General features: G+C 30.7%; 1 protein-coding gene across 2 annotated transcripts; it reads left to right on the forward strand.

Moving 5' to 3' along the window:
- The first annotated feature begins 1,850 nt into the window (after window positions 1–1,850).
- On the forward strand, window positions 1,851–9,653 carry LOC110025467 (immune-associated nucleotide-binding protein 9-like). 2 transcript variants are annotated; one of them, XM_020725963.1, is made up of 7 exons: window positions 1,851–2,075; window positions 2,191–2,357; window positions 3,407–3,665; window positions 7,478–7,752; window positions 8,581–8,745; window positions 8,817–8,951; window positions 9,459–9,653. In XM_020725963.1, the coding sequence occupies exons 3-7, from the start codon at window positions 3,428–3,430 to the stop codon at window positions 9,651–9,653; spliced, it is 1,008 nt and encodes a 335-aa protein (XP_020581622.1). In that variant the 5' UTR covers window positions 1,851–2,075; window positions 2,191–2,357; window positions 3,407–3,427. The 2 variants fall into 2 exon arrangements, with proteins under 2 accessions (XP_020581622.1, XP_020581623.1); XM_020725964.1 differs by having other exon boundaries at window positions 2,230–2,357.
- Window positions 9,654–11,003: the final 1,350 nt, after the last annotated feature.

Consider the following 11,003-nt stretch of genomic DNA (forward strand, 5'->3'; position numbering starts at 1 on the left):
GTAGTATAAGCTTAGGTGTTTGATATGTAAATAAAGAAGAATTGGGTTGTATGTAGGGCTGTCAAAAAAGCTCGTTGTTCGCGAACAGTTCGTGTTCGGTTCGTCAATGAGTTCGTGTTCGATTCGTTCGATAAGTAAACGAGACAAACACAAACAAATTTTTTTCGTTCGGTTAGTTAAACGAACCAAACACGAACAGTGATGCGTTCGTTCGTGTTCGAATCGTTATTGTTTGAAATATAAAATAATATAAAATAATTATATATAAAAAATTTATTATATTTTAAAACATTAAATTTTATAAATTATAATATATAAGATATTGTATATTTATATAATATAAGTTATATAATTAATATATAATATTATTTTTATATATTAATATTAGGGATGTCAAATGGGCTCGTCGTTCGCGAACAGCTCGTGTTCGGTTCTTGTTCGGCTCGTTCGTTAAGAAACGAACACGAGCTTATTTCAAACAAACTAAATTTTAAACGAACCGAACACGAACACAAGCTTTGTTCGTTCGTGTTCGGTTCGTTTACACCCCTAGTGGTATGCATGTAAAAATCCCTAAACAACATCACCTAAAAGATAAATAATTCCTAATAGGAATCCTATTAATATTTTTTTAGTCAAATTATTGGAAAGATTATAATATATAAGCTTGAGTGTAGCTCAAAACTGAGCTGAGCACGAGCTAGTTTGAACAAATTTGAATCTGAATTAAGCCGATTATGAACCGGGCGATTTACGAACTATTTTAAATACAAACACATTTAGAACCAAAAAAAAAATCAGGGAATCAATCATGAATATGCTTTAAGTTTGCTCATGCTGAGCTCATTTACACCCTTTTTTACATGCATAGATTCATGATATGTAGATTTCAAATTTTAGGTGTTAGATATGTAGATACATGAAGAGTTGTGTGGTATATATGTAGTTTACCTTAAAAGCTTTTAGCAAATAATGAGAGAAAGCGACAATGAGCCGAAGCAAGACTAGCAATGGATTTGAATTATAGAATTAAGGAAAAAACTGTTGAAATTGGAAAAGGAGAAGGAAAAAAATATTATATCAGTATTATGCACGTAGAAGTAACGTGTGTAGTCAATGAAATCACGTCACAACACCCGCGCGACAAGCAAAAAAAACGGCGCAGTAACGGGAGAATATTCCCTCATGTGTTATTCATGTGTTATTGTGTGTTATTCATGTGTTATTGTGTGTTATTCATGTGTTATTGATGTGTTATCGTGTTATTATAACATCAAGAATATTCTCAGACACAATAACACATGAATAACACACAATAACACCTGAATAACCACCTGAATAACACGCCACCAGAATAACACGGGGGAATATTCCCGACAGAGAAAAACGACGAGGCAACATGAGGGAATATTCTCCCCATGTTATTCATGTGTTATTCATGTGTTATTCCTGTGTTATTGTGTTATTATAATACAATGAATAATATTTCCAGAACACAATAACACATGAATAACACACAATAATACATGAATAACACGGGGGAATATTCCCCGTGTTACTGCGCCATTTTTTTTCTCTGTCGCGCGGGGTGTCGTGACGTGATTTAATTGGGTACGCACGTTACTCTACGTGCATAATACTGATGTAATATTTTTCGAATGAGAAGAGGCTGAAAACGTATATAGAAAAATAAACTAAAATTAGAAATTTTCACTGGAAAAGTAATTTGTACTTAAAAAGTTTAGGGTTTATGTATTGCACATCTCAAATTATAATATTTCAAAATCCACACCACCGTTAACACCTCCGTTAAGGTCTCCATCCTGGAGATGCAATTAATTAATATCGATTGAGTGGATATAGGGTTTCAGCCCGTCCATTGCAGTTTGCTCTGCTAAGGTGATGCGCAGGTCGGCCAAAAGAAAAAGAATGTCGCGGTCATACCAAGATTCCGCAGCGTTTGGCAGCGACCATATCCGGGTGTCTCCAGTGAGCAGCGGTCGCAGGCGCCGATCAGAGATCGCCGGCTGTTTGAGGGAAAAAAAACTTGATCGGAGATGGAGGCGTTAACGGAGGTGCGCGTTTCATAATATTATAATTTAGGATGTGAACTGTAAAATATAAAGTTTCGAGTCATTGAATGAATGCAAGCTGCAATTCATCTGTGTATGAATCGACCGGGATGGAAAGCCTGCTATATACGAGCCTGACCATTGGTGGCATGTCTAGTTTTGGAATATTGAGGACCACGCCCACCTCAGCACCTGACATTGGCTGTGCGTTCTATTTATGCTTCGGCACGACTCTGCCGAGTTACCTAAGTTCTCCATTCTTCAGCCGGAAGAAAACTAGCGGAGGTTAGCAGTACCCATCATCTTGCTTTAGCCCCCAATACATTTTGTGCCAGATCGCCAACTTGAATCAGTTTGATTTTTTTTTTTTTTTTAAAATTACAAATTGCAATTGCTTCTGTATGGCTCTTTTACTGATTATTGTTAAAATTTAGATTTTTTTGATTGTTTCTCTATGTTTCAATGCAAATTAATGCATTTTAGCCTTGAATATAGTGAAAATTTGGTTAGGTTTTGCTAGGGTGTTAGATATTAGCCGCAAAATGTAAAGGGCTACAGTTGAATGTTTTAAGTATGAGTAGATTTATATGCTCATTTTAAGGAAATATTTTTGTAATTTATATTTATGTTTTCACTTTGCATCTATATATAACAAGTTTTTCGTTCAGGTAACTAAATGAAACCATGAAGAACTTCAAATATGTTGACTGTTACATCACTTTAAGCTGCATGAATGAACAGAAGGGAATCTGCATATAAGTTCTTTTGTTTGTTTTTTGCCTTATTTGGCTTAGGTTGGGCTACAGGGACATAGGTTACTGATGCACATTTTGCATTATTTGGGTTTCCATTGGGAAACATTTTGTTTATTGTCGTGATAAATTATAACTTGAATCAGAGAACTAAGTTCCATACCACATGCTTCCATACTGAACACTTCAACCTCTGGTACTATCCATTGTATCAAAAATAACATTAATGAAGTTCTCAGAATTTAGATGTTTTCAATTGATTTTGCTAAACCTGAAAGGTGATTCTTTCTATGTACAGGATGTTTAAAAGCATAGTGTTGCAAATGAGAGAAAAACTTCTTGTTTTGTGAAAAATACATTATGGCCAATGTTAATTTTAAAATCTGTTAACTTTACTTCATTCTGAATTACTTTTTGACAATTTGGATTTTTTTTCCACTATACCCATTTTCAATGTACGTTTCTAAAAACGGAAGCTTATCTTTCTCCCCTTCCCACAAACACAACTTTGCTAACCTTTTCTCTCTACAATCATTATTTCATTTGTAATTTTTTATTTTTTATTTTTATTTTTATTTGTAGATTATTTCATCATATCTGTCAATGGAGGATGATTTGATTAATCTACCGGAGAATTGGGAGGGAGCTCCCATTTTTTTTAATGACGTTTTTCTTGCTGTTGTGGGGAAATTGGGTAATGGCAAGAGTTCAGTAGCAAACAGCATTCTTGGAAAACGAGCCTTCATTTCTGATGATGGTGTGCATATGATAACACATGCTTCTAAAATGAAAAGCACTATTTTGAAGGACGGGCGTCATGTTCATGTTATTGACACTCCTGGTAACTATATTCTTTGTCTGATGCTATAAAATTTATAAAACTACATAGTTAGAAGGCTGTTAGATTCTTTGCTTTAGATTAATTTTAGTAAGATTCTCCAATGCTATAACAGGTGTGATATAAATTTTCGACCTTAAATTCAACTCGAGTTGTTAGTAAATGCTAAAACGTTAGCAGCATGTTGTAAGAGTTTTGTTGGTGATAGATATTTTCATTCAAAAGTCTTATGTTTCAAATCCCACATTTAATTTTTTGGCACAATGTCAAATGAGATTGCCACGTGGAATAAAGCTAGATTGCCAAATGGTACAAAAGTTAGAGAGCCAAATAGGTTTTATAGGTCAATTCGTAGAGGCTCAGTGCCAATTCGTGGGGGTTCAGTATCGAAAAAGTTTTGACAAATTTAGAATTTAAGCTTCACTTTTACTCTATAAAAAAAGAAAATAACTAAAATGATCTCCTGACTATTTGTGAGCGGTGATTTTAGTCTCAAACTATGTAAAATGTCATATTTAACTTGTAGTTTTTTTAAACAGTGTTTAACATAATTATGCTATGAAGACGAACGACAAATGAAGTTAGTGGTGTTAAAAATATGATAATTTAGGACTATTTTCTTTTTCATTTTCTTCATAAATATAATTCTTTAGCTACCTTATTTATAGTATACTATAGTTAACTTCACATACAACAAAAGTATATTGAGATTATCTTGGTTGTCGAGCGAGTTATTTTAATAGTTAATTTTATTTGATATTTTTTATTGTAATTGTATTATAATAAAATACATTAAGTTCAATTTTTGTTACAATAGAATTAAAATAACAAAAATGTAAAATAAAATTATTTATTACAATAAATAACTTGCATCACAATTTGCATGGTTTTAATCCATTTCTGTTTTATGTTAGTTGGTTTCTATACATGAGAAAATAATATAAATAGAGAATTCTATTTAATAAAAAAATCAATAAGAAAATACATTTTCTTAAAACACTTACTATTAAATTTCAATTTCTTAAAACATTTACTAAATCAACTAGAGTTTTAGGGTCTTCTTTATCATTATGAGTTTAAATTTGGTCTTTTTATATAGTTTGAGATTAAAATAGTCTCTCATAAATAGTTGAGGACCAATTTGATCATTTTCTCTAATATAAGTGTATTAGATAGTTGAAAAAGATGAATTTTTGGTAACCTTGTGTACGATGTCAAGATTTGCATTCTGATTAGTTACCGTAAAGGCAACCTTTTTGAGGTTTTTACATCATAAAAACACTAATCATTCTTTTTATTTATCACTATATTAGTTATTCATTTCTTGTAAGAGGAAATATTCTTAAAATTGTTGTCTATGTCTTATCGTTGAATGTTGTATTTTGGAAGCAACAAAAGTTTGTATAGTTTCACTACATGTCTTTACACTTCAAGAGTATTTTGTAAATGGTATTTTGCATTTCATTTATTTTTTCGATGGAAAATCAAGCTTTATTGCTTTAGATATGTATGGATTGCCTCTGGATTGTAGTGTGTGTTTGCATATTTAGTTATCTAATAAGACTTTTTGAAAGACTGAACTTAATGTAAAACAATATTTTACGAGACAGTTTATGAATTTACCGCCTTTGCAATTTTTTCTTTTATATCAAGAGATTACTTTTTGTCCCTAAGGGGCCATTTGGGATCACATTTATTTATTATTTTATTTTATTAAGTTTATGTTTTGATTTGAAAGATAATATGTTCAATTTTTTGAGTTAATTATGATTGCTTTTAAAAACACTCAAAATAATTTTTAATCTAAAAGTTGTTTTGAGTGTTTTCAAAGACATTCAATTGTTTTAAAAATAAAAAAAATAAAAATTCATAAAAAACACGCTAAAAATATGTTTAAAAAACAAAAGATCCCAAAGATGCCTCAAGTGTATTTGAATGTATTTTTTTTAGTTCTTTATTCGTTGCTGCTACTTTTATTTACTAATGTGGTTAGTTCGAGCTGCGTTGATGAATGAAAACCATAAATGTACCGGGTTGAGATGATCAACTTCTAATTTCCCAAAATGGGTTGGGAAGGGAGAGGATGGGCTTGATAAGCTTTGTAGGCAAGCATCTCCCAGCTGATTTTAACATCCAAAATCAGCTACGGCCTTTGTCTTTATTTCATTATTATTGTTTTTTGAAAAATAACAGCCTTTGTGTTTAGGGTTTTGATAGTATGGGCTGATAGTTTCTAAAGTTTATGGGAATAAGTTGATGTTTTTGTATGTTTATTCTAGTAATAGATATTGTGCTTGGCGGGTGACCAATTATTTTTAATCTAATTCGAATTCTAAATAAGTTTTTACTATATGAATACTGTTTTCATTTATCATTAGCTCTTGTAGAAGTGATATAAGCGTCAAACAAAATTTAAGGATTTTTTTTTTATTTTGGCTTACATGGAGGGGCACATTCTAATGAATAACCGAGTAGTTAAAATTTCTTTAATTAGGGCTAGTGATTTTTTCTACCTTTTCTTTAGATTAAAAGGTAATATAAAGTCTTACCACGCTAATATGCTCATTTTTTATGGATTAGAAAATGGAAAAAAAATGGTATTTCTTGACTCAATTTCTACATTGCTCGTTAAGTTATAAAATAAATAAATAAATAAAACAACTAAATGAGTGTAGGCGTTGAACCCCTCTTCATATATATTAGGAGGAAGCAACACCACCTCAATTGATACTGAGAAGTTGCAAATAGTTTTATTTATTTATTTAATTAAACCTAAAAAAGTGCCTAATTTCTAATACTAATGTAAATCTTGCCCTTTTCAAGAACTTTATCCCTTAGCAACAGCTTTAAATGCCTGAGATGTTCTTGATTCACTGACACATCTTGATTCGCCAACAAAACAGTGCCCATTAGCTTTAGGATGCTAACAACCACTTTGAATTTGCAAGTTATGGGATGTCTTTCGTTGAGATGGAAATGTGAAATGTCAATTTAGGGAAAGGGTATTTTTATTCCCTAAATATCAACCTAACTGTCAATGGGAAGGCATCAATATGAACCTATGACATGTTTAAGAAACAAGGGGCATGTTGGATCCTAGAATATCTGTGAATTCAAATCACCTAGAAAACAATACCTCAAATAGGGAAAAGAGTGGAATAGACAGAATAAAAGAGAGATGTAGAGAGAGAAACTTTGGGATAGACGAAAAGTAGTTTAAGGATGCTAGTGTGTCTTGGATTAAATATCTAAGATTGCAAAATTTGAGCTTAACCTTGACCTTCCATTGTAGTTTTTGGTTGACACTTCTAATTTTGCATAAGACATATGATAGAAATAACAAATGCAACAAATGTCATGTGTCATGTGGCCTGATAGGATGTCAAGCTTAGAAACCCTTATCCAATTGAATGAAATATTTTCAACTTTTGCAGATTTGATGAATAGTCATGTCTGGTCTTTTGACTTGTCCAACAATTGTAGTCGGGCCGCTGAGTTGATGAGTAACCGTGGTAGGACTGATAAACTAAAGAATTGGCTAATGCGCTTTGTTGTGTAGTCAATCCACTAAGTTGGTTAAGCTGATCTTTGGGCTGATCCATTTGAATCTGATCTCAAGTGAATCTTGTGTGAATATTAAGTTGGGTTTAGTCATCTGGTATTGGCCATACAGAGCATTTTGCTTTTCTTAATTGCATTTCATCCTTATTGCTACTTTACAGTTTTGCTTCTAATTATAACATTGCATTTGAGTTCAAATTTTCCTCTTTTCGTGCTCTCTAGTAGGCTGAGCTCTTATTTTTTTTCCTTTTTAGGATTAGTTAATTTTTCAGCTAGTCCTGAGTTCGTTGGTAGAGAGATAGAGAAGTGCATAGATCTGGCCAAGGATGGTCTCCATGATGTACTCATGGTATTCACTATGTGTGCCCGCTTTACAAAGGAGGAAGAGAATGCTATCCGGTATTTAAAAATCTTCTTTGGTGATAAGATTGTTGAATACTTGATTGTAGTTCTTGTTGGTGGGGATGTACTTGAAAAGAAGAAGATAACTTTCAGTGAGTGGATTAAAGATTGTCCAGAGCCACTAAAGGTTTGTTTATGTAAATTTTTTTCCTTTTTTTAATGTTTGATCCTTGAGTTTTCAAGTATTTTGTTTCTTAATTAGTTACATATTTGTTGCAATGTTTTCTTTTTTGCCTATGACTTATACGTGCAATTATATTTAAATTATATAATATGTTCTCCTTTACTTAGTCTTGTGGTCTTTAATTGATGTGATATAGTGCTGATGTTCTTGTGTGTAAAGCTAACCTGAAACAGTTAAAAACACAAGTTGAATAAAAATTACCTGATATTTTTTCAGCATTTCTTCTTTTTTGATACATATTTCAATGAGTTTAGAATTTTAATCTCTATGTGTGGCATCATGCTAGAAAAAGAACAAATATGATTCCTTTACATGTGGAGTGGTAAAATCTAAGGCTGAGTTGGAGCAGAATAATAAATACTAAATGTGTTTGTGATGTTCTTGTAATTAGTTTAAATGGGTGGCCTTATTTATGGACTTATATTTCGGCCAAATTTTTGGCTGGTCTGTTATAAATATGTTTGTTGTAATAGAGAACGGGCGGAGACATAAATTGATTGCTAAGGCATTCTTTTGTGTAATATTGATTGTTGATTTAAGTATCATGGAGTGGTCAGTCCGAGTGGTGTTTCAAGGTTATATCTTATTTTATGTTTTGCTTCTAATCTATAACATTTTACCTCTGTTTTGTCCTTTAGCTTGTCCAATATCAGTGAATGTACACATTATGAAGCTACTAGTGATTAACATTCTTTGCTAGAACTTCAAAAACATATTTTTGGTTGATTTCATAAGTTATCTAACTTTTTTGTCTTGATAATAATTTTGTAGAACTTAATTCTCCTATGTAATAGGAGAGTTGTTATTTTTGATAACATCACCAAGGATGAGGTTAAAAGAGAGAGGCAAGTGAAACGGTTGATCTCTCTTAACGACTTTATTGTTGCGAACAATGGAGGAAAACTTTTCACAAGACAAATGTTTGCAGAAGCTAAGGTACATCTTGGACAAATCCATCATTCAGACATTTAAGTTGATCAATGACATTTTCTCTCATATTTATATAGGAAGGAGCATTGTGCCGACAACAAAAGCAAAAAGAGAACAAAGATAATCCAGAATGCTCGACGAAGCATTTATCTAAACAGAAGGAAAAACTTGATAAATCATTTGATGATGAGTTCATAGGCACATCAGAAGTGGTATTTACTTTTCTTTATAAAAAATATCACATATCACTGTGTGTTTCTTTTCTGCATGTCTGAAATGAAAGCAAAAAATCAAAATGATTTATATGTTTTTTTTTTTTTGTTTATTTTAATCTCAGTGATTTTAGAGTGCATCGACTCACTAAATCTTGACAAATTTGGTTATGCGATTAAATTTTTTGTTTCTTTAGATGGAAATTAGTGGAGGCAAGATTTTAGTAGAAAAATTTTGACTTTTTAAGATATATCTTAAATCAAACTAATGGGATTGTCTTTAATAAATTTAAAATATTCTTATGAAATGCTTCTCTACATTAAATTTTGACCAAAAAATTAATTGTGAGGACTAAATTGATTTAGATATGCTCAGTTAAGAGGCTAAATTGAATACATGAAAATAATAAGAAGAAAATGAATACACTTAAGCAATATAATATAATGACAATTGTGAGCATTTACCATTGAAAGTTTACTATTATATACTTTTTTGTGACTTTGCAGGTACATCGCGATTTGTATGAAAAAATACAAAAGTTGGAGACGAATTTGAGGCAAGAGAAAGCTTCAAGACTGAAATTAGAAGAGGATGGAAAAACTTCAATACAAGAATTACAAAAGGCTATGGAAATATCTGATGAGAAGATCCGAGAGCTCAAAGCAGAGCTAGAGTCGAAATGTGAGTGTGTGATACTATGAATGCCAAAATCCTAGAAGGTTACTTTAGTATTGAATTATAAATATTTTCAATTTAATGTTCAAACAACTTAAGTATTATTCAAATAGTCTCTTTCATTTTTTAATTATATTTGATGATTTAATTGATTACCTTGAATTAAATTTGAGGATTTAAATATTTAAATTGGCGATATTAAATAATTTGGAATTAAAATGTTCCTATAAATATTCCAAAGATCATTTTGTTCTTTGATCACACTTATTATATACAACATTCTCAATATGCTGAAATAATAGTAAATGAATTTTATAATTTATTTTTGGGAATGTTCCAAATTTTGAATTGTATCATGGCATCTCTCTCTCTCTCTCTCACTGTATGTATGTATGTATGTGTGTATGTATGACATACATACATACATACATACATACATACTATATCTGTGTGTGTGAAGAATTTTAAAGATTGATTTTATGCAATCACATCTATATACAAATCGAAGCAATTTTAAAGATAATTGAAAGCATGAAAAATTTTAAAAAGATGGTTTTGATTGCTTGAAAAGATGACTATGATTATGTCATGTTGTCGAGGCTTTCAACATAAATTGCTTTTATGTTTCATTCAAGCATCTTAGTCATTTTCCCCAAATTAGATGATTAAATAAATAATCACTATAATTGATGAAATTTAATCCAAGTATGTTTTTATTTATAGTAAATCATAGTAAATGATTTGGTATTGATTTAATGATTAGATAAAGTAATAGGTACAAAAATATGTTTGGGAGAGACTGACTGGATCAATACAAAGTATGAGAAACATATATATAGTATAAGAGGGATAGTATCATATGGAAATAGAGCTCAAATCAACTCTTCAATTTTACTAATTTTGAATTAGAATTGACAAGAATTCTAATTGAACTAGAATGGAATTTGTTTTGTTGGAGGGTTTGAGCTCCTAAGTATAATTTTGTAATTTAATCCAAAGTACAAAATGGATTACAAATTCTTTTTTTTTTTTTCACTATAATTGGTATTCAATTAAACCCCCTCAAGTTGCTGCAAATCCATGTTTTGCGTCAGATTTGTGATTAAATAGATTAAATTTTTATGAATCCAACAATAATAAATCTTTTGGCTTACAAAATTAAATCATTATATATATATATATATATATAGATATATATATATATATTGTCAGCCCCATTACAAATCTACTTCAATTTATTTTATGATTCAGTTTTTTTATTCGTCTATTAATATTATAATAAGAAACAACTCTTTTGATTTTAAATATTATTATCAAAAGTTTATTCTGCAATCATTTTATAAACAATTAAACGTTCAAAACTTAATTGAAAATAT

Source organism: Phalaenopsis equestris, unplaced genomic scaffold (genome assembly GCF_001263595.1).
Source record: "Phalaenopsis equestris unplaced genomic scaffold, ASM126359v1 Scaffold000300, whole genome shotgun sequence".
In the NCBI taxonomy this organism is placed as follows: domain Eukaryota; kingdom Viridiplantae; phylum Streptophyta; class Magnoliopsida; order Asparagales; family Orchidaceae; genus Phalaenopsis; species Phalaenopsis equestris.

Bases quoted from the DNA above. Each gene is read 5' to 3' on its own strand.
- LOC110025467 (XM_020725963.1), top strand. From the start codon at position 3,428: ATGGAGGATGATTTGATTAATCTACCGGAGAATTGGGAGGGAGCTCCC. The intron at 7,753-8,580 runs GTTTGTTTATGT...ATAATTTTGTAG, and splicing joins ATTGTCCAGAGCCACTAAAG to AACTTAATTCTCCTATGTAA. The intron at 8,952-9,458 runs GTATTTACTTTT...GTGACTTTGCAG, and splicing joins TCATAGGCACATCAGAAGTG to GTACATCGCGATTTGTATGA.